Source organism: Falco cherrug, chromosome 5, assembly GCF_023634085.1.
Source record: "Falco cherrug isolate bFalChe1 chromosome 5, bFalChe1.pri, whole genome shotgun sequence".
Lineage (NCBI taxonomy): Eukaryota > Metazoa > Chordata > Aves > Falconiformes > Falconidae > Falco > Falco cherrug.
Window position 1 is genome coordinate 3,839,998 of NC_073701.1, and position 23,376 is coordinate 3,863,373.

A 23,376-nucleotide genomic window follows, 5' to 3' on the forward strand; every position below is an offset into this window, starting at 1 on the left:
CCTGGCTGGGAGTGCCAAACCAAAACCAAGTGGAGAAGAAAGCCAATTCATGCCATGGCGATGACAGGGTGGAAGGTCACAGCTCGCTGAGCAGGAACTGTAAATAGGTGCCATGGAGTAACTCCGTGCTCTTCCTACGCAGAGACAGGTCTGACACAGCATCTCAGAACCAAAACCTACAGGGAAATCACACAGGCTCCCAGATGTCACCAGCCACATGGCAGGGTGATCCCCGGCCACTAACAGAGGAGCCACAGCCTTGCAGTGCTTTGGGAGTCAGGTGCCAACCCTTTGCTCCCCGGAGCAGAAGAGGAAACCTGCTGTAAAGGTGAACGACTGCTGCACTGCCCACCCCTGTAAGAGCTGCCATCCAGGGGCTGGCAGTCCCTTCATATTTTAGCCCCCAAAGCAATATGGGAATACATAAATACAACATTACACAAATATACCACTAGCCTGAAGGTCAGAGACTAAGCATACCGGACTGTGCACCGGTTGCGGTTTTCTTTCCTAGATTAGAGGCTGTGTATGCTGGTGGAAGCTAAACTAAAGCTGAGAGATTCTGCCTCTCCAAGACGGAGCAAACTACCCCGTGGTGCCCTGCCACCGAGATGCTTTGGCATCCAGCCCTCAGTCCAGCCATCCACCATGCAAACCTGCCAGCCTGCCGTCTGCAGCACCTCTGCCATAGGTTTCTAACCCTTTTGCCAAGGCTAGCTAAGCCCCTGAGAGTTTGAAGCTCACTTTGGCTTTCAGGTCACTGTTTATGTCCACATAGTTCAGCCTTCTCTGGGCAGTGAGCACAACTTACATCGAAATCCATTTCCATCTAGTGACAGGCTGTTAAAATTTGGGATGTCAGTTAGAGCCCAGTATTACTTACTGCAAGATAGAGAGCCAAGCTAAAAAAAGTTCCTGGTACAGAATTTTTCCAGCTGAGGCCAACCTGTGACCTGAATTAAAAGTTCAGCGTTTGGGAAGGGAAGAATCTAGCACAAGTTCTGGCTGGGGTCTGTCCCTCGTGCCATAAAACATCAGGCAGGAGATTGCACAGGGTGTTTCTAACTGGACCAACACGGCGAATTGGCAATTGCGTTTTCCCAGGAGGTGTTGCTAGAACAACAAGTAAGATACTCCATAGTAAAAATGTTTTTAGTGACTTGTTGACCACATTATGTTTCCTGTCTCCTTCTTTCAGGCTTGGTTGAAGAGGGAAGTCTCTATGTCTTTAAGGAGGAGCGGCTGATTGAATTTGATGGGGAACTGGCCACAGATGTCTTGGTGGAATTCCTCTTGGATGTAAGCACAGATAAGCTCAGAGCTAGATAAAGCCTCTTAGAGAAGACTGCAAATAATTTGCTGAAAACCACAGGTTTATCTTTATTTGAAATTCCATCCCTGTTTGCTACACACTGGTAGAGATGACATTTGCCAGCTTCCCAGATACTTGCCTGACCATGAGTTCCCAGGAAAGCTGGCACCTTCATATGCCACCAACCACTTATATCTGAAAGATGTTCTGCTTTCTTTCCTGTTTATGAAGGATTTGATTGGAAGCAAATAACAGTGCCACGTAACTGACTGCTGGTCACCCAATCTTACTCGGCAAGCTGGCCTGCAAATGCTTAGCCATTTGTAAAATCTCACTTTTTTTTTTTTTTAAAAGGAAGAGTTATTTTTAAAAAAATAAAAATCTAAGAGGTAGCATTCTCAAGAGCAGCTAGAAAGACCTCAATTTGTTGAAAAAAGTATATGCTGCTGTTTGCCTCTTCCTAGACACGATCGCAAAAACAACGTAGTGTACTACTGCCTTTTCAGTAAACTTTCTGAATTGCACGGCCAGAGTTAGAGAAGATTAAGGTCCCAGGATTTAGTGCTTTTGGGTCATTTTGTGCCCAGGCACAACTACCAACTCACTGTTGTGCCGAAATGCAAAAGAGGTGCTGACTCCTTCATCAATATGTTGCACTTCTCGTTCTTTATGTTTTATTCCTAGGAGAGGCAACCGCCCAAAAACATGGTCTTTGCTTTCTAGTGGAAACATTTTACAGCAGCTTGGCTCTCCTTTGATATCAGGCTCCCTTTATGAGCAGCCGCGCAATAATGCAGATAAGGGAGGTCAGATGAGCAGCGGAGCTGGCAGGGTTTGTTTCCCAGGGTGGCACCTTGCCTAAATGTTCACCCACAGTGCAGGAGCGCTGTGGGGAGAGGCATGGCCAGGGAAGAGAATCAGCTCCCTAGGACCTTAGCTCTCCTATGGCAACGTCTGTGCTGCGTGCATCAGATGTTGTGGCCCAAACAGATGCAAGTGGCTTCAGCGATAGAAAGGGGCATCTGCCCCACCAGAAGTGGCACAGACAGGGCTTTGCTGTGACGCCAGCAGGGGTGGGCTCCCTGGTTCCCATGGCTCAGGCCACTGTGGAGCAGGGAGCTGCACCGGCTGCTGCGGACACAGCAGAGGCACAGCCTCACGCCGCAGCATCTCCTCTCGCAAGGAGAGCGGCGTAAGGCTCTTTGTGAGGTTTCGCTTGCTGTGCTTTGTGGTGTGCCACTGAAAATTCGTGCTCTGTGAACAAAGGTAGAGAACAAAGATTTCTGTTTGTGTGTTTTCCACTCAAGAGGGAAAATACCCAGCAAAGCAGGGAAATAAAAACAAACACAACTGTCGCTCCCTGGCAGCCTGATCTCAAAAGAAAACAAACCCAGAGGTTCCCTACTCCTCTGTGAGCTCTACAGTGGCCTCTCTGCATTTTTTGTACTAGCAAAGCCACACCTGATTTACACCAGTATTGCCGGGCAAAATAATCAGACCGAATCTTTTCACCAGCAGTGACTAGTTAAGAAAACAGAAACAAAGTCTGAATCAATGACAGGCTGAAGCAGCAGGTAGGTCTTCCTCGTCAACACTGTGAGGTGTCTGGGGCCAAAGCATAGGCTGAACCTGTTCTGCGTAGGAGGATCAGCCAGGCAAATGCACATCCAGACTTTCTGTGGCTCCCAAATGCTGTTTGGCCACCCTCTAGCATGCTGAGTTTAATATTTTCCAAGAGCAAGTCCTTTGCAATGATCTCTTCCAGCAAATGACACTTGAAAACAAATATATCCGTCATTCACAGAAGCTCATATTCCCCATTCCAGCCCCTTTCAGCTGCTCTCCCTTCTTCTCAGCCTCACTAAAACCAGCTGCATTGCTGCCCTGCTCTCTCTCGTCACAGCAGGTCCCTCAGCATCCATTTGGGTTACCCAGAGCTCACTCAGCTTCCCTCTTGATGCTTCAACCTATGCAGTGAGCCTACTAACGGCTCCCTCTGAAGGTGACCCACATCTCTGGGTCCCTCACGTTACAGCAGAGAGCACTGAGTAGGGCTCCCAGCAGCAGAGAAACTGGGTGACCTCTTTCTCCCCACTTAGGCTGCTAGTGACACATCCTGCCAGGCATAGGTTGGTGCTGCAAACCGTTGCATTATCAAATGCATTTGTCATGGCAGCTGCTAGAAGACCCTGTGGAGATCATAAACAGCAAGCTGGAGCTCCAGGCCTTTGACCAAATCGACGAGGAAATCAAACTCATCGGCTACTTCAAAGGAGAAGACTCTGAACGTAAGATGAATATGTTCCTCACGGGGCTTGGAGCCTGGCTGGGGGCTCCGGGGGCCGGGCACTGGTTCTGCATGAACCTTAAGGGTGTGAGGGGTATGTGGCAGGCTGTGACAGTGCCAGAGTTGCCCAAGGACGAAATGGGGTGCAGACAAGTTCCTGCTGTTGCTATGCCTGAGCCCATTCCTACACCAACAGTGGTGACCCGTCTGCAAGGGGGCAATGATCCAGGGGCTCCTGAAGCGAGTCTGCCTCACCCCAAACCAGCTGAGGTTACAGTTACACTGGGTGAGCACCTAAAAGGAGCAAAGCTCTCCCTCTTGTAAGGAGTCAGCCCAAAAGGTCGAAGAAAGAGGGAGAGAGGCAAAGGGAAAGAGGAGGCTGCACATAAAATACTAACGAGCCCTGGCAGCCTCCTCTGCCAGCCCTGTGCTCTCCGGACGGTGCTGGCAGCATGCACCCCATGCCTGCAAGGCTTGCTTTTAGCAAAAAGACAGGTATTCTTACCTGAACAAGCAGCCACCAAGTCTGCTGCACCACAACAGTCCATCCACCTCTCTCTTCAGCTTCCCCACCCGCTCAGAATGGGCAGCTTGGGCAGGTAACGCTGTTCGGTAATAAGTATTTTGAAGAAAGGTGGGGAATACCTGTTGTAAAGAGCTCCCAGCAGGCTCGGAGCATCCTCCTTGACCCCAGCTGAGAATCTGATACCAATAACAGTAAAAATGCCCCTGGTTCCGGCCCCCTGCCCCCTCCTCCTGCAGCAGGGGGAGCGTGCCTCATGGCGCTTGCTGACTGTTTAGGGAATGGCAGCAATTGCTAATGCTGGAGCAACTCCATCTTCTTCCCAGGCTGAACTACTGCTCGTGCAAGAGGGCAGCGGCAAACGCCCTTATCAACAGCCCGGAGCTCTAGCCCCCGGACCTGCTTCACAGGGCTGCTGATTTCAGCCCCAGTTAAGCGTGGCATGCTGGGATCTGCAGCTTTCCTAAGCACTGTGGGTCTGTGCAACGTGTCCTGTTCGCTCCACATGAAATGGTCCTTGTTTGTAAGCCCTGGAAGGGTGGAAGAAACATAGTCCCATCATCTGATGTATTTTGCAGTAATTTATGTTTGTTCTTCCCTGATGCCTTCTGTGCTGATCAAAGCACGGCCAGCTGTCTGTGAAATCTTTTCTTCATTCCCTTTTTCTCCATCCAGATTACAAGGCATTTGAAGAAGCTGCTGAACACTTCCAGCCCTACATCAAATTCTTTGCCACCTTTGACAAAGGGGTAAGCATCCACAGTCTCCAGGGGAGCTCACAGGCTCCACCACCTGTTTTCCAGAAGCTCAGGCTGTTCCCAGATTTAATATCTGGCTCCAGCTTTTCGTTGTCAGTGTTCCTGTAATCTGTGGTATTGGTGTCCGCGTTTGGATTTGGCCCTGTCACAAGAGGCTGTTCCTGCAGTGTGGAGGCAGGTCCTGATCCAGGTTTGGACACCAGCCCCATTAGGTTTGTGGGACCTTGATCTGGCCTTGCTCTGCCCTCAGTGCTTGAGACCAGTAGTGCCGAGAGCATTGGTGTGTTTTTAATCAAGGAAAACATCCGTTTTTATTTTGTTGGCCACCCCTAAGAGTGCAAGCACCTTGGCCTCAGCTCTGCCACCAGGAGAGATGCTGGGCAGGCAAAGAGGCACATCAGGCTCCTCACCTCTGACCATCTGCACTGCAACAGGTTGCCAAGAAACTGGGTCTGAAGATGAACGAGGTGGACTTCTATGAACCGTTTATGGACGAGCCTGTTCACATCCCTGATAAGCCTTACACAGAAGAGGAGCTCGTTGAATTTGTGAAGGAGCACAAAAGGTACGTAGCATATGGGACCCTCCTGGCCATGGGAAGCAAATGAAGGTGTCTGTCATCACAGGCTTGCCTCTCTAGGGCATCCCTCTCAGAAAAAATTAGGATAACGACCACTTTTTGGTGATTTTTTGACCCAGGTTTGAGCTTTTGGCTGGTCATTTCTTACCACCAGAGGTGCACCTATCTGTGCCACCATCAGAGCCCACCACCATGGGGCTGTGACAACACAGCTACCCTCCTCCTCCTCCCTGACCAGTCCTCCCCCAAAGAGCAGGGAGGCCTGCAGGCAGTGGAGAGCTGAAACCTTGCCCTACTTGCCCATGTTTTTAGTTTAGGTCCGTACAGAAGATGATCTTCTCCAAGGCCTCTCAAGCCAAATCCAAATTCTGCCCAGTCCCAACTTTCCTCAAAACAGTTTCACTAATGGTACATCCCTCTCCTGATGTCAGATGTGTCTGTAGGTGGGCTCTGAGCTTGGGCCAAGCTCGGAGGAACCATCATGGATTGAGAGGCTCCTGGTGACCACAGGCACATAGAGGAAGGCACTGCTGTTCTGGCTGTGTTGGGCCTCATGTGGCAATGGTGCTGAGCACCTACAGTGTTTGACATCTCAACAGGAGCTGTGGATGCTCCATGCTTTTTGCAGTCAGGTTTATTGGATAGTTTAGGTGCTTAGGGACTCAGCTACCAACAGTCTGGAAGTGACTGGAAAGGTTGATCCCGTGTAAAAGCACAGGGTTAAATACAAGGGCACCACCACCGATGAAGTGCTGTATTTTTACACCTTTAAAAATACAGCACAGGATAGTGACACGGGCTGTCTGCTGCTCCTGCAACTGCATTTTGCAGCAGACGATCAAGGGACCAGAAAAGAGTGCAAGAGAAGCAGGGCCATCAACCGGGGTTAGGGGACCCCAAACCGGGCTGAGCTGGAGGTTTGTGTTCGCACCCAGGGCTTTAGAGGCAGGAGGTCATCTCCGGAATCCACAAGTCACCAGACTTGGAAACAGATCTCTGCTTTTTCTGAAATATGAAGGGGTCTTCTATCTCCCATGTACTCAGAGGTCACTTTGCTGACCTCCTGGACTTCCTGACCTCAGTCCTTCCCATCTCTTTTTCACAAGCCCTTTCTGTCAAGCAGCAGCATCAGGAGGCTGATTAAACACAGGCAGCTAAACGCCAGGCTAATAAGGCAAGGTCTTTGCCAGCACAAAATTGTAGTGGAAACCCCTCGCCCCCCCTTACATATTTCATGATGCTGCCATGGCAGAGGAAAGACTCTGGGATGACAGTGATATGTTCCCAGCAGTTAGTGCTGGAAGTCCCTCAGAGAAAAGTGCTTCTCCTGCCTTGCCACCAGTAAAAGGCCTAAAGCTGAAGGCTGGGAGTGGAGTTAGGCACGGAGATGATCAGGCCTGTCAAGAAAAACAAAATGACCTCAGCAGCTGCCACCTGCTTGTTCCCTGTAGAGAACTCAGCAGCATCTTCTCCTCTGCAGGAAGGTGTAGAGGACCACTCGCCTCGTCCCCCTCACACAGCAGACTCACTCCACCCCAGCCGGCGGGCAGGGGCTATGCCTCCACTGAGCTGCAAAGCCCTGCTGCCACCTCTCCATCCCATAGCAGGAGCCCCGTCACCTCGCTGGGAAAAGCTCCCAGTGGTCCGCAGTACCAGGCCCTTTGGCATGCTTTAAACAGCCCTTCCAGTGAGGGCTCCCGGCTGCTGTGCCCAGGCAGGCTTCACCACCTCTTCCTCCAGCCCCGCACAGAAATCGGGATGTGCTGAGCTTTCACTGCGGCCTCGAGGCAGGAGCTGAAGCAGGTGCCCAGGAGGAGCCCGTACGCAGCCTGGGCAGCTGCAGGCGCTGGTGAGAAAGCTCATCCCTCCCCAGCAGGTCAGGAAGGCAGCGTTCAGCACGGTGGGGTGACTCTTCCAAGGCTGCACAGCCAGCTGGGTGTGCAGCTGGGGATGCTGGCCAGGCGCTGTGACTCCAAGGGCTCAATCCAGATTTTGCAATTGTGCAAAAATTTGCAATTGTGCCAAAAAACCCGTGCAAATGCAAGTTACACGGCAGCTCCTCTGCCCACAGCAAGAGGCCTCTGTGTTTACGCCTCTTTCACACACAAAAAGCTGGGGTCGGACACCCAACTCCTACCCCCGTTCTCTGTGATTATGGTGTAGAGACGTGGGGGCTGGATTCTGCTCCCACTTACTCACCCAAACTCCACTTACCCTGTTCCCTCCAGCACAGGGAAGTAACCAGAGTAAATCTTGAGTAACTCCACAGAAATCAGTACACGTGGGTGTGAACGGATCCTTCTCACTGAGTTTTCTTCCTCCAAGAGCTGCTCCCAGAGAAAGGCTAGAGAAAGTGGCTTGAAAGCCAGGTACAAGTATGCATAAGTACATATTACGCATCCACCCGATACAATCTCCAGTTTCTGACAATCAGTAATGAGGAGACATGCTGGATCAAAAATTCTATCCCTGATCTTGTGCTTAGTGGCTATTTCTTTCGTTTCTATAGTAATTTTTTATCTCATTTCTATTTTGATGCTGAAAGTATCCAATTGTAATGGGTTCACAGCTGAATTATGCATTGCATCAAAAGAGCATTCCTATTTGTTCTGTTTATATGTGCTACCTAATAATTTCGCTGTGCACCTATCAGCTCTTGTGTTAAGAGGAACAATGACTAGCCATTCCCTGTTTCACTTTTTTCTTTTTTACCATTCCCGATTCTTTTAGACCCCCTGTCAAATCCCTCTTCAGTCACCTCTTTTACAATATAAAGAGTTCTGCTCTATTTAATCTCCATCAAACAGAGGTCATTTCATACGTTCATTCACCACTGGCATGTTTCCACATCCCTTTTTCAGTTGTTCCATATCATTTCTGTGATGAGATGACCAGAGCCACACGTACATCCACCCTGGAGGTGCGTAGTGCAGCTGTCCATCACCATAACAGTATGGTGTGTTTTACTCCTTAGTCACTTCCCGACTGTTTGTAACCTTCTTTCTGCCTTTTGCCTGTGGAGCTTCTGCTTTCTCAATTTGTGACACCCAGGCCCCTTTTCTGAGAGGCAGTAATTAATTATAACTAATTTAGAACCCATTGTTGCACCTGTCTAATCAGGGTAATTTTTCTGCAAGTGCGTTACTTCCTATATGTCTATCTATCACGCAGACACTCAAGCCTCAGGAGATCTCTCTGTCTCTCCTCACAGTCAGGCCTGTGTTGGTCGTCAAAGAATCGAATATGATAAGCAAATGCCTCCATATTCCTATTTCCCATCTTTTTCAGATTATATGAGAATATGTTATGCATACGACCATGCCAAAGCATATGCTATGAATCTTGATCAGTTAACTCCCTCTGTTGTGAAAACTGACCATCCATCTCCCCCCTTCATCTCCCAATGTCATTCAGCCACAGGAGGACCCCTCCTCTGATCTAACTGCAGCTCAGCTGCTCTGAGAGCCTGCAGGAAGGGACCTTGTCCAATGGGCCTCTGAAGGCAGCTCACTGCATGGACCAGGACACCTTCACCCGCTCATTGACTTGCTCGGAACTTCAGCAGATCCATGGCCATGACTTTCCTCTTAAAGGCCATGCATCTCTTGTGCCATCGCATCATATTCCTTCAAATGCCTGTTAACTCTACTTTTGCTGGTAGCGTTACGCCCATAAGGAAGTTGCCCTTCCAGATCTGTGGCACTAGGAACCTCTGAAAAATGCTCCTTGTTTCTGCTGTAAGGCAAACTGAAGTGACAGGTTACACACCTCATTGATGCCACCTGGTTTTGGCATCAGAACGCTGCTGCCCCCTTTACCAGTCTGTTGTAGGACCTCACTGACCAACACTTCTCTTTGTGACAGCTCCTGGGGCTGGTCAGCCAGGGAGACAGACTTGCTCTGCTGGAGGAGCCAGTCTCTGGTGCCACAGTGAGCAGAGGTGCAAAGGATTACCTGGGCTTGTCTACTATGGCCTCGTGTTCCTTTGGTGCCCCTCTAACACCCCAGCCAGCTCTCAGCCTACCAGGCTTTCTGCCAGGCTGACTGCTGCAGATGTGTCTGAAAACATTTAATTTTTTTTTTTTTTTGTCCTTTATGGACTACTTCTAAAAAAATTGCTTTGGCCAGTTTTATGTTTAAGATTTTCTTGTCAGTGGTTGTTAGGATCTAAATTTTCTTCCCTGAGGTTATTCTCTCTTCTTTACTGCAGCAGAGTTTGGGAGGATTTTTGTGGTGGAATTATGCTGGGGTAAAACCAGGAGAAAAGGGGAACAGAGCCCACTAGGAATGTCCCAGGGACTGCAAGACAGAAGTGAATGGGTCACCTCATGCTCTCAGGGTGGACAGGACAATCTGCCATGTGTGGGCTAAATCACCAGCACATGCCAGCACAGAGAGGCGTCTCATCTTCCCAAGCACAGTGGCTGCAATGACTCCATGGGGGCAAGGGCAGGGTTTTATCACCATAAATAAAAGCATAAGCTGACCTCCTGTGCCCCTGTCCTTGCATTCAAAACACAGTGGTTGACGGCACTGACTCCAGCCACCGACCCAACGTGCCACGGTGACCTCCCCCGTGATGCTGGCAGCGTCATGTGTGATGGTGCTAGGCATGTCCTCAAAGAGCGTTTCTGTCTTCCTTCCAGGGCCACCTTGCGGAAGCTGCGCCCAGAAGACATGTTTGAGACGTGGGTAAGCATGTGTGGGTGGGAAGCCTTGCATCCCCTGTGAGCTTCCAACAAAAAAACACTACTTGAGACCTCCGGCTTCTGGCTGGGCAAAACATTATCTTTCCTTCCTTGGAAAGCCACTTTCCCTCCTCTGGGAAGAAGGGAAAGCCTTGGCTGTGATGCCCAGTGCCCGAGTTCGAGCGGTGCGCTCAACTCCTTTGCTCAACAGTCGTGGACAGTTGAGCTGGGTCCTGTTAGCTCTGCAGAGGGAACTGGGCAAGCTAACCAAGTGTGCTAGGCAGGTGGTGAGCCCCTGCAGCAGCCGTGATATAGCCGTGGAGAGCATCCTCGGCAAGCAGAGCATCCTTCCCAAGGATGCTGTCTCACTTCATGGGCATCAGTGCTGCTGGTGGGGTGATTTCAGCAGCCTGCTCACTGGGCAAGCTACAGAGATTGTACCGAACAGATGACTCATGGAAATTGTACCAGAGCAGTTGTACCACTCAAAATGCAAGTGAGGGCGGTTAGTTCAGTTAATTATATAGATTATGGAGCAAATCGTGCATTGACTGCACCTCTCTCAGTGTGAGCAAGCGCAAGTCAGCGATTATGAGGAACTAACCAGCAGTTTGGCACCTATCACACAGAGAGGACTCTCCTGGTCTGCAAGGGTGAGGAAGGGTGGAAAAGGAAGGAAAATCTGTGCATCACTAATTATCCTTTTGCCATAAGTGAGTACGATGTTAATAGCCACTCAGGGACCTTCAAGTGCCAGCTAAATGCTGAAAACCAAAGCTGAACACGTGCTTTACAGGCGCTAAAGAAAATGCAGTTACTCCTCTAAAAACCTCGGCACATTTTTAACAGCATTCAGAGACCACCTTGCTTGGCTGTGTAGCATGAAACACTGCGGGACTCTGAAGCACCAAAACCTTGGGAGTCTTTAACACAAGGCAAGGAGTAATAAAACTGAACCAGGACCTATGAGGCACTTAAGGGCATGATAGCTTTAAATTCTGTTTTGAAATACAGATCCTGTATAGAAGGCAGCTTCCTACATCCACCTGAAGTCCCTCAAAGTTTTTTCATGGGGTTTCAGTGGGACCCAAATTTCACACACAGTGGTTTTGCTTTCATGCTGAACATATTCTAAAATAACCTCAGGAAAAGTGTGAATTCTCAGCGGTGGGCTGTTCGCTTTACCAGCAGCCTGGGAATACGGAGCTTGCCTCTGCTACAAGCACAAAACTCGTACCTACAGGAGACAACAGGCTGGATTCTGATCTCGCTGCAAATTCAGAACATCCTCGGTGCCTTTACTGGAGTTACTCCAGTTTTGTTTGCTGCCTTGGAAGTCAGAATAGACCTATATTATATAGCTGTGTATGTAATTATATATCGTGCATATATATATATATATATATATATATGTATGTATGTATTTTATTTTGCTGTCTGACAATGCTGCCAGCAAATATGGAGAAAGAACAACAGTGAAGGTTTTCCCAGCTGTAAATGGTCTGAATACCAAGTAAATCTGCCTAGAACGCCTCGGTGAAAACATATTCCCTGAAGATGCCAGCAAAGGCCCAGCATCCGCTATTGTTTTTAAAGATAATGTTTTCCACTTAATCTTTCAGGGGTTTTTTTTTTTTCCCTTTCAGTTTTTGATGGTGACTTTGTCACCTCTGGGCTCAGAAGGGAAAAGAAATTAGCATTTAGATGGGAATTTTTTTCCTCACATTAAAACCAATTGAAATGGAAACCAGGACTGGCAGCGGGCGAGGAAGGCGAAGCCGATCCGCGGGATAATTCAGAGATGACATTCATAGCAGGCGGATGATGAACCAGCTGGCAGACCCATTGGCCTTTGCCAATTTTGTTACCCATTACTCACGCGTCACGGAGGAAAGCAGTCAGCCAGGCCATCATTTCTGTCCTCCACTCACTGGAGCCCCGAAATGAGCCTCCCACTCCATTCCCTTCGCTGCTGATGGAGACCTGCACCTAGAGCAGAGACCCGCCACCTTCTGAAAGGGGCCCAAGTGAGCCACCTTGCCTCTCACAGTGTGAGGAAACCTCCTTTGCTGGCCCTGAAGGAGCATGCTGGGGGGCTGAGCATGGTGCCAGGTATTTGTTTCCCTACAATCCATTCCCTGGCAGCTGCAAATCTATGAGGGCAGGTGGCCTCAGGCACAGACGGTGAGCCCATACTCCCATGCTAGAGAGCCCTTGACCTTCTCTGCTGGTAAGGTTTTGCCCCACACCATCAGATGCTCCCTCACCTTTGCCATCGTGGTGCCCACCTCATTTTTAGCTGAAGGCTTTCAGCATCGCCAGCCCGATGACCCGCTTTGGTGTCTAATACCTCCATGGCTTGGCCTCACCTCGGCTCCCATTTCTGGTGTCTTGGTGGGGCTCCAGTCAAGCCTTGTCGGGTTTGTTTGATGACATCCCACTGCTCCTCATTTCCAGCAACCACCGGGACTCTGTCCTCCCTTCACGGCCCATCAGTAACGGTTTTGTTGTTTCCAGGAGGATGACATGGAGGGAATCCACATTGTGGCCTTTGCCGAAGAAGATGACCCAGGTAGGAGGACGTTTTCCTCTGTGTGTGACTCTCCGTCACTCAGGACAGCGCAGCTTCATGTGCTTTGGTTGCACTGTGGAGCCTCGTGCCCTGGCTGGGAATGGGAGCCCCAGCCCACCGGGCTGGGGAGCTGGGATGCTTCTGGGTGTTCACACTAGCAGGTGTGCCAGCTGGATTTAAGTTCTGGATTATAAGCAGCCAGCTGACTGGGATAAAAATGTCATAAGTCATTCCCTCCATCCTGGGGCCAGGATTTGCTCCCTAACTCTGCTTCTACCTTGCTGTGTGGCTCCAGGAAAATGCTGAGGGCTGGGTGTGTGATGGGAAAGTGGGAAACCCGTGGGCATCAGCTCCTAAAAAGCCATTGTGTGGATGCTTCTCGGTGCCATCGGCATGCCAACAAGCTTTGGCCTCTCGGGGGCTCGGTTCCTCCCTCGCCACAAGAAAATAGTGACATTGTTCCCCTCCATGGAAGGATTACGAGTCTTAATTCATGTGTAACTAATTTCAATAGCCGGGGAGGATGCTTGAAATTAAAAGCCTTATTATCAGAAGAAAGATCTGGGAGACAGCATTTTAATGAGAACTATAAACAACTCCTGCGTGTATGGTGGGGTGAGGGAAGTTGAAAACCCCACAAGCAAAACGTGCCTGCGTGTTTGCAGGAGAGAGCTGCAGCGGTTTGTGTGTCGTTTCAGATGGGTTTGAGTTCCTGGAAATCCTGAAGCAGGTTGCCAGGGACAACACCGATAATCCCGACCTGAGCATTGTCTGGATTGACCCCGACGACTTTCCTCTGGTGAGTGGTGGGGGCTCCTCGCCTTTCTTGGTTTGATTCATGGATGGAGAGTGTGTGCGTGTACCTGTGTGTGCACAAGTGCAGGAATTGCCCCAGGGAATTTGGGACGGGGAAGGACGGGACACCCAGACCACGGGTGATCCCTGAGAGCCGCTCGCTTGGGTCTGCCTCCCATGAAGATGGTGTCTTGGGAGCATCCCCAGAGTTGTCACTTTGCCGTGTGTGGCAGCCCGAGCTCTCTGGGTGCACCCATGGATGCGCGCTCCCTGCAGCGCAGCCCAGCCGGCGGAACTGATGCAAAGGGTGTTGCAGACACCCTTGTCTGAGCTTTGTTTCTCACTCCTGCAGCTGATCACTTACTGGGAGAAGACCTTCAAGATTGACCTGTTCAGGCCACAGATTGGAGTGGTGAACGTGACTGACGTGAGTAGCATGTGCCCAGAAAATCCAGCGCTCCAGGATTATGGTGCTAGAAAGGATGGGAGTTGAGGTCTGCTGGAATCACGGGGATTCCTGCTGTTAAGTGCAGGTAGACCAGGCGTTTTCCTCAGGGAAAAAGTGTAAGGACCTCACCATTGGCACGTGCAGCAGGGTTCATAATGCCTCCAATGCCGGGCTTCAGGGCTTGGGTCTGAGCATGTTTCTGCAGCCAAGTGGCACACAAGCCGCATCGGCTGAGGCCAGGACCAGCCCCTGTGGCCTGAGCTTCAGGGATTTGCCCCGTTTTTGTTTCAGGGTCTCACATTTCCACCCTGACCCACAGCGCGCTGCCTTGTCCATGCCCTGCTCTGCCTGCACCTGGCTGGGTTGGTGAAGCAACGTGTGACGGGGCAGGGGAAGCAAGCCATGCTTAGGGGAGGGGAAGAGGAGGAAAAGAAGGGTGGGTTTGCAGCAGAAGCAGAACAGCACAGCTTGAGTGTAGGAGGGAAAGATGGTCCCCAATAGATGACAGGGAGAAACTGCACAGCTTGGAAAAACCCCCAAATAAATACATAGCTTTAATAAGAGTACAACATCAACTGGTAACGGAGGGGTCCTGCTGGGATGAAGAGGGTATGTTTGGGTCCATGCAGGCCCCCCTCCTCCTCCTCCTCCTCCTCAGCTAGTGCTGGAGGGATTTGGTGGGAAGAGGAGACATGTCCACCCCATGCCCCGTGGCAGCGTTGGGTTCCCACCCCACCTCACAGCTGGCAGTGTTGCAGAGGGAGAACTGCACAGGCAGCTGCTGCTTGGGCACAGCCACGGTGGTGCTGATCCCCACAGCACCCACAGCTGTCCTGTCGGGCTGCCTTTCTAGCACCTACTGTTTTTACCTTCAAGCCAGAAAGCCATGGGGCTGATGTCAGGTTGCTCGCACACCGTGAGCTTTTAAGGCAGACGGGAGAGGGACCCAGCTGACCCCCACCAGCAGAGATATGGGGAGAGCTGCTGAGCGCGATGTAATGTGCATCACAGCCCTGACACACCTGTGGAGAGAAACCGTCTTTCCTCTTTCTGACAACAACAGTCCAGATGATCAGAGAGCACATAGTGCAGCGTGCTCCAGCCTGGCTCGCTTATTACCTTAGGCTATTTTTGATGGTTAAGTGCTGGGTGTTTTAATCTCTTTCAAATGAACCTGTGTGGGTATGTAAATGTGTCTGGAAGCAGAAATCTTTCCACTGCAGAAGTGTTTGTAATTTGGTACATGACTTTGTGTTTGAAGCTTCAGCTGTATGGGAATCTGATGTTTCATTACAAGAGAGCAGATAGGGACTTAGAGTTGGGACAACTGTCTGGGGCTGGGCGCTGGTCCTGGCCCCACCACCAGTCTTGCTCCCAGCCCCCACATCCTCTCTCCTGTACCTCCCCAGAAAAAGAGGGGTGGTGAGGCTGTACTAGATGATTGTGCCTCCTGTTACAACAAATGCTGCAAGAGTGTAAGATGGGAGACGTGGTAGGGAAAGCAGAGCGATGGTGTTATGAAGAAAGTGGAAGCCCTGGGTCTCGCCAGTCCCATTGAGGGGAATTAGAGGCTGGCCTGGGAGTCACGGCGTGGACGTGGCGCTGGCTGGGTGTGAGAGGGGCTTTACTTGTCAGAGCAGCATCTGCCAGACCATGGGACGGACACTGGCAGTGAGGACCCAGTGGGTTAAGACTTGTTAGCAGAATTGTTAAGGGAGAGACAAAAGGGAAGAGGGCCAAGATGGCACCTGTCACCAAAGATCATGAGAAAAATGAACAGACAAGCCAGAAATAGAGCTCAAGTCTTCCAGTCTTTTCCCCTTATTACTAGCTTGCTGTATCTCCCTTCATTATATTTACCGCAGTTGGCCATGTTTAAGGCATGTCAAAGCTACATTAAACAGCTATCCATGGGAATTCATGGAAGTAGGATTGTCAGCGGCAAGACAAGCACATAGAAAGCAGTGTTAGGCAGGAATATATGCCTTATTATCCAGCAGTCGCTGAGAGACCTGTAAAAACTCATGCATTATCTAGCTTTGATACAGTAAATGTTTCAGGTTGTTGATTATAGTATTTGCAGTTTTTATTTCACTCCTCTTAAGTCTGTTTTCTATTCCTCAAGAGAGAGAGATTTAAGAAAGTTCTGGGTTGGCGGGTGATATCTAAAGCAAACAGTGAGCTCATTGCATTATTTCAGTGTTACATCACCGCATTCAGCCAAGTTACACAGGTACAAAGGGGGGCTTGCGCAACGGAGTAAAAACAAACACTGCTGCTGGCTTAGGTGGACATAACCCCTGTGACCCCATTGCTTCTCTAAAAACCTGCCAATACAAACAGCAGGGCTCCCAGTGGCCCCCACCAGCCCATCACAGCGTGGTGGCTCAGGACCAGGGCCACGATGCTCTGCAAATTATCGCCGCTTCATTTGCACAGCATCTTGCCCAGGTGCGATGGGCCCACTTCCAGCTGTTTAAAGGGGTCCCTTTTTGCCACACAAACGGTCCTGAGGTTTGAAGACAAGACCATTTGCATGAAGCAAGAGCTGTGGATCTTTTTTATTACAGTTTTGGGGTTTTAGGAGGAAAATATTGGAAGGATAAAACAGCTTTCAATGAGCAGAAATCGGCCAGGCTTTTTAGCAAGCCATAAACCAGACAATTAGGTACCGCAGACGGGGAAAAAAGCGGGTGCGTTTGCAAAAGCTAGTCGTTATCTTCTGACATATGAAAAGCACTTGTTTCTGCAACATCAAACGCTAAACGAGGTAACCTCACAGCACCTCTGGAAAAGAGGAGGCTGATCCTATTTTATGAAGGGGAGACAGTGAAGGGAAAAGTGTTTACCCAGGCGTTTACCCAAGGAACCTATAGCAAAACAGAGAGAAATCTTTCATTTCCAGGCCTCAGAGACCACCTAAGCTATGTTTCCTGTCCCCGGGTAACAGCCACGGTTTGGACAGCATCTTCTCACTGCAGTTTAGACGGCATCTTCTTACTAAATCCCCACATCCCCTCCAGTCTATGGAAGCAATGCAGACAGCTGGAAATAAAGAGCAGGGGGCACCTGTAGTCCAGGGTATCGGTGGTTTTCACCATGCTTCAGTTGGAGTGTGGTTGAGATGATCTGAGGAAAGGCTCTTCCAAGAGGAGGAACCATTATCACATGTGGAGGGTCCAGAGCAATGTCCTGAGGAAAAGGTGATGGTAAAAAGAGGCTGGAGAGAAGGGGTGCTGACAGCAGGGTGCAAAGGCTCAAAGGAGGAGGTCCCGGAAGGGTTCTGGAAGGGAGAAGGAAAACGCTGTGATGTCCTGTGAACCGGGGTGATGCAGGGGGAGCTCGCATAGGTCTCTTTTTTCTCTCTTTGTGTAGACCTGGAGTCTACAGACCTGGCCAGACAGGGTGAGGATGACGCATCAGGTGGGCGACGCTTTTGCTCACAGGTGTAGGTGGTGCAGGACAGGAACAGGCAGCGGGCACACATCTAACAGGGCAAAAAGTACCACACATCCATGTGAACCCACTGCCCAGTCCCACTGCCCCCAGCCAACGCGTGGGCGGAGAGACACGGTGGCTGAGCCTGCCCACAGGCTGTGGCAGAGAGGGAGCTGATGCCACCCCCTACCCCTGCATCCCACCTCGGGTCCAACCCTTACCCCACCAGTAGCAGCGAACCTGGCCACTTCCCTGTGTCTCTGAGGTTGGCTAACCCCCCCCCCCTCCCCACGACCTGTCCCTGCAGGCTGACAGCATCTGGATGGAGATCAGGGATGATGATGACCTGCCCACAGCCGAGGAGCTGGAGGACTGGATAGAGGATGTGCTTTCTGGGAAGATAAATACTGAAGATGATGATGATGATGATGATGATGACGACGATGATGATGATGATGACGATGATGATGACGACGATGACGATGACGACGACGATGACGACGATGACTAACTGTGACTCTGTGCTGTTTGACTTGTGGGGGCTGAGAGCCCCCCCGCCCGTGGCAGGTCCCTCCATCGGAAGACCTGTGTTTGAGCGTCAGCAAGCACCGCTGCTCCTCTTTCCCCCCCTGCCTCGCTCTCCCTGCCCTTGCCGTTGCCGGGACCCCCCGGGCCTGATTCTCAGCGGTGCTGAGCGGCCAGGACTGCCTGCAGGCACCCAGCACCGCTGCAAATCATGCCTCCTTAGTAAGGACAATAGGAATCTGCAGGGAATCTGCCCCGAGTGTCCCAGGGCAGGAGAAAAGTGTCTGCCTGCTCGCTGCCAGAGGGACACAGGGAGCCAATTTGTATTTTCCATGCTCATCGGCCCAGCACTTAACATCCAAAGACCAAATCTCCCTTCAAGACATAGGGAAGGTGACTGTAAAGTTCAGTCCTTTTATTAAACACAATGCCCTTTGCAGCTACTCTGCCAAGACCACTCAACCCTGCAAGTTCTGCTGTGGGAGCCTGTAGCTACTCATTAACATGCTAGGAGCAGCAAAAAGCTTTGGGAGGGGAGGAAGGTTTTAGGGACGCTATTTAATTTTTCAGTGATCCCATATAAAGACAGGATATTCTTGTCTGGCAGCACAAGGTAAAACCAAACACCACGGTCCCTGTCTGAACCTCTTTCTTCTTGAAGGCTCAGGCCAAAGCTAGGGTAAGTGCAGGTGGTGGGATATAGGACGTCAAAGCTTGTGAGCTCCCGAACTGTTGGAAAGGCTGATCCAGGTCTGAGCCCACGCTCTTGTGGCTGAAGATCATGGCACCAAGCCAAACCATTGCTCTTAACCCCAAAGAAACACCAGAGCAGACTCCAGGCCAGCTGCAAACATCTGCAGCCAGGGCTGGGCTGGGCCAAGCTTCCCTTTTAGGGGAACCTCAGCTGGATTGAAGGTGGTGCACATGAGACAGACAGCACACTCCTGCCAGCGGAAACATTCATAGGGGCCCACCTTGAAGCCCTCCTATGCCACATCACCTACCAGCTTTAGCTGACTTTTAACCCAAAGCCTGCAGAGCATCTTTTCCCATGACCAAGATGCTGGGAGGGAACACATCTGTCCAACCCTATCAGATGCTGGGTAACGTGCGTCGGGCAATGAGCAGCGAAAGGATGCAAGCTGTTTGGCGTTTAAGTATTCAGTTGCACAGTTACTCCCTGCTTAGAGACTCGGCTGTCCCGTGGTAGCCTGTGAGAAGCCTCTTTTGACTGCAGACAGAGAAGGAGCTCGGTCAAGGGGGTTACTCACAAAGCAAAGGGTCAGCAACTCAGTCCTGGCAAGCGCAGCACCATCCATGTGCAGGTCACTGCCACAGCGTTAGGTCTCCCTGCTTCCCCGTGCCGGCAGATTTCAGTTGTCTTAGCTTATTAGGTTTGACAATAGTGCAATGAATGGAGAGTTTGGAGGTAGTTTTATCTTTATAAATACATTTATAAATATGTTCTCCAGTCGTTCAGACTTGTTAGCATAGGTAGGGTACACATGTCCTCTCTTGCTACAGATGAAAAACATTGTTCTGACCTATCTTATACTGGCTTGTGTCAGAGGTAAGTGACGTTAGGGGAAATAAAAGTGCGAGGGACAGGAGAATCAGAGCTCGTTATACAAATGTGAATCAGCCTGATGAGAAACAAGGTTTACACACTATATATCTCCTTTATCAGATGAACTGCAAAGCAAGATTTTATAGATTATTTTTTTTTTCCTGCCTGTTGATCAGTCTCTTTGACTCTCTCTACATTAGCTGAAATAGAAATTTGAAACTACTGGTATAAAAAAGTACCAATATGTTCCTATGTGTGCCATCTCCTCTCAGTGGAAATTGCCAGCACAAACAACACACAGCTGGATATCTGTGCATCTCTATGTATACGAATGAATGCTGTGCTTATACGATATACGACTGTAGGCCACGTTAGCTCCTCGTGGAACATCAAACATTCAACCCGTGATTCTAAGGCACAGTCTGTGAGAAGAACAGACAGGACAGCAAAGCCCCCAGGTCAACTATTTGCCCTTTCTTGCTTCTTTACGATACACAAGCACCGCCTGGAAGACTCAAACTAAGTGTGTTTGGGGAGAGCATCCACCTGGTCACACTGGGGTTATGAACAACTCATAACTCCCCATCCCAGAGGACCTGGTGGAGACCTCCAAAAGCCTTAAAATGCAGAGTGTGCTCTCAGCCTCGAGGTCTCCTCCTCTCTTCCATTCACCCCCTCCTCTCTCCTGGCCCGAGGGGTGCCCAGCACCCTCCTTCTGCTCTTTTCTTTCACCTGTTTCCTCGAGAGCTTTGCTGGAGGACCCCAGCTCAGAGGGAGGGAGCAAGCAGCACTCAGGGTCTCGTTGATGCACACCCGTAAGGAGCAAGAACAGGCAAAACCAGCCCTTTGGTAGTCTCCTAGTCTGTGGTTAACGGACAAATGCTGACCTGAGAAAAGTACTTGTTTATCTCTACCTTGGGGCTATTCCCAGGAGTAAAACGTGCACAGTTTCACCCTGCGTAAGGTAACAGCCTGGCCAGACGCTGCAACTCCAGATCAGTCACTGCAAAATGCTGTGAATTTCTATAAACCTAAAGAATAAAGGAAGAGTTGCTCTATTGCCTTTCCCAGCTGGCACTGTCTGGGACATCCCGATTGCCTGGGTACTTTCCATGTACCTCTCCCCCCATCTGTTCTGATGCGCCCCTCTCTAGATGCTCCGAGAGGCAGAGCTTACACAGGCAGACCCTGCAAACAGCACTACACACGTGTTCAAGTGCGCACGTGTTTCACAGGCATGCATGTGTTCCAATGCATAAAGCAACAGCTCTGGGGGAAAAAAAGTAATCCATGTAGTGGTGCTCAGGCTTATACAGAGGCCACTGAGGCTGGCGGGCTGGTGTCAGTGGTTTATGGAAAGTTTCCCTGGAGTTATGAGAAGAAGGGTTGATCTTACAGCTGCTGCTCCTTCAGGATGCCAGCTCAGCCCTTGATGGGACAAACCTTTCCCTCATCCCCCGCTATGGTTTTCATCATTCTCTTCGCCCAGGAACGGGAACTTATCATCAGCTTTTGGGATAAAAACATAAAACCTTAAGAAAACATTGCAGCAGAGGAAGGATTGCGGCAATGAAGATGAGTGGGCAGCAAAGCCTCTGCCTTTCACCTCATCTGCCCTGAGTTCACGGTGACCGAACCACTGAATGAGGAAATACCCCCTGTGAAGGAGAAGACAGAACTTGGGAGTCTTCCTTGCAAGGACAGGAAGGATGGTGGTACGGGGAGGTATCACACACAGGACCCCAGGCACGGGCACTCTGGGGCTCCTCTGTCAGAATTCAGCACAACTGGCATTTGAAAGGCACTGGTGGCCCCAAGGAGCAAAGTCAGCCTAACCCTGCCCACTACACATGGAAAAGCAAAAGGTCAGCATGTCTGGATGAGGAACCATAAACAAAATCCCTTCTTTATTAAAAACAAACAAAAAAATTGTGCATGTGGGCAGCACTGGGTGTTTCTGCAGGTAAGTCTGTTCAGAATCACAGAGTGGTCAGGGTGAGAAGGGACCCCTGGAGATCAGCTATTTTCTCCTGTATATTCACCTCGAGCAGGTTGCACGGTGGCATCCAGGTGGGTTTTGAATGTCTCCAGGGAAGGAGACTCCACAGCCTCTCTGGGCAGCCTGAGCCAGTGCTCCGTCACCCTCAAGGTAAATAAGTTCTTCCTTATATTCTGATGGAACTGTCTTCATTTCATTTCATGCCTGTTGCCCCTTGTCCTGTCCCTCTTTTAGCCAGTAGTTCCTTTTTCTGCAAATCATTAGTTAGACTTTGTATTAAATGGGTCTTAATACACATAAAGACAAGGAACTGTATTTTGCCCTCATCTAACTGCAAGTGCTTCAAGTGGAACAGTCCCTTCAAAGTGCCCAAACCCCTGGTCTCCCCAGCGACAGCGAGGACCCCCCTCGCAAGTGATATGTGGCAAGAACACAAAGTCCTACACACCTCCTCCCAGTGCCAGACAGGGGGCCAGTGGCCAGTGTGCCACAGAAGAGGGTTTTGTATCTTGTGTCTGTACTGCTCACGGGCACCGGCCGAGGGAGAGGGAAACCCATCAAGAGCCACGCGCTGCAGCTGTAACAGAAGCATGAAGGAGAAAGCTTTTGCCTTTGCAGCACCAAGGATGCTGATGGAGAGGCTCTGTGAACCCAAAACCGCTCTGAGCTTCTGTCAAGCATTTAGGAAACAACTCCAGAAGGAGAGGACAAGGGAGGAAACTCTGGAAGTCACAGATTACTGTATTTTCAGGGTTGGTGGTTTTTGTGATGTTTCTGAGGGGTGGTAAGGGTCTCATGTGCTGCCCTTGGGAGAAGAACAGCCCCATAGTGAAGCCAGAGCTCTCAGCTGCTTCCCATCCCAGAACCAAGCTGCTCAGCCAGATGCCAACATGCACGCACCGTGGAGGACACCGGCTGCTCCTCCGCGTCTGTCTGCATGCCGTACCTCCGAAATGATTGATTCATTACTGAGACCAAACAAAAAAACTTTGCCTTTTATTCCCAGGGAAATAATTAATTAGACAGGAACATATCACTTCCCAGCTGCCGCTGACTTGCAGCCCTGTGAGAAGAGGCCGGGGCTGCATCTGGGTCCCCCTCTGCTTGGGGAGGCTGCACACAGCCACGTGCACGCTGATGCCCGGACCTGGGGGGCTGAAGGGGGGCAATGGGTGAACAGGCAACGAGCACCAAAGCCCTCCAGGGCAAAACCAGCTGCCTCCTGGCTACTTTTACACCCCCGGTACATCTACGCTGTGCAGTGCAACACCGTCCACTAGGAACTGGAAGCAGCAGAGCACAGCAGGAAGGATAATTAACCTCGGTAATGAGGCGGCAGGACGGTTTCCTACCTGAGACCCACGATCCTGAGTGTCAACCCACCGCGCTGCAGCATTCCCAGCCTTTCCCCGCTCCTGTCTACCACCGGCCTTTGGGCAAAGCAGCCCTTCAGCGGTGAGCACCCCTCGGGGCCAGGCGTGGGACGACTCTCACACCTCTTTGGCAGAAGAAGGTGTCTCATGGTGATGGAGACCATGGGCCAGGGTCAAGGGCAGAGCCAGCCCTCTTGGCCCGGGTGCCAGAATGCTCCTTGCCAGGTTTAAAAGGTGTTAAAACTATTTAAAGCAGGGAGGGAAAGGGAAAAAAAAAACCCAAAACCACAGAGCTTCCTTAGGAGCTTGAAGACCCATTTCTGGAGTCAGATTACAAGCAGCTTTTGGGATGGAGGCAAAGATCCTTCCGGGGCCCGCTCCCCCCTTCCCCCCCCCCCCCCCCCCCCCTTCTGTTGTGAGCCCCCGTGATGAAGATGATCAGCAAAGCACTGAAACGGTTTCTGGTATTGTCCCTAACGCTACAGAAAACAGGGTGAAAATGTAGCTTTTT

The 23,376-nt window shown here is 50.5% G+C and overlaps 1 protein-coding gene across 1 annotated transcript in view; it reads left to right on the forward strand.

Moving 5' to 3' along the window:
• CASQ2 (calsequestrin 2) overlaps positions 1-20,567 on the forward strand; it is a 34,780-nt gene extending 14,213 nt beyond the window's left edge. Inside the window, exons 3-11 of the mRNA XM_005433328.3 lie at positions 1,199-1,299; positions 3,489-3,600; positions 4,798-4,871; positions 5,315-5,445; positions 10,107-10,152; positions 12,666-12,720; positions 13,419-13,519; positions 13,868-13,942; positions 17,709-20,567. Of these exons, the coding sequence (XP_005433385.1) occupies positions 1,199-1,299; positions 3,489-3,600; positions 4,798-4,871; positions 5,315-5,445; positions 10,107-10,152; positions 12,666-12,720; positions 13,419-13,519; positions 13,868-13,942; positions 17,709-17,912 (899 nt within the window). The 3' untranslated portion in view covers positions 17,913-20,567. The remainder of the gene's footprint in view (positions 1-1,198; positions 1,300-3,488; positions 3,601-4,797; positions 4,872-5,314; positions 5,446-10,106; positions 10,153-12,665; positions 12,721-13,418; positions 13,520-13,867; positions 13,943-17,708) is intronic.
• Positions 20,568-23,376: the final 2,809 nt, after the last annotated feature.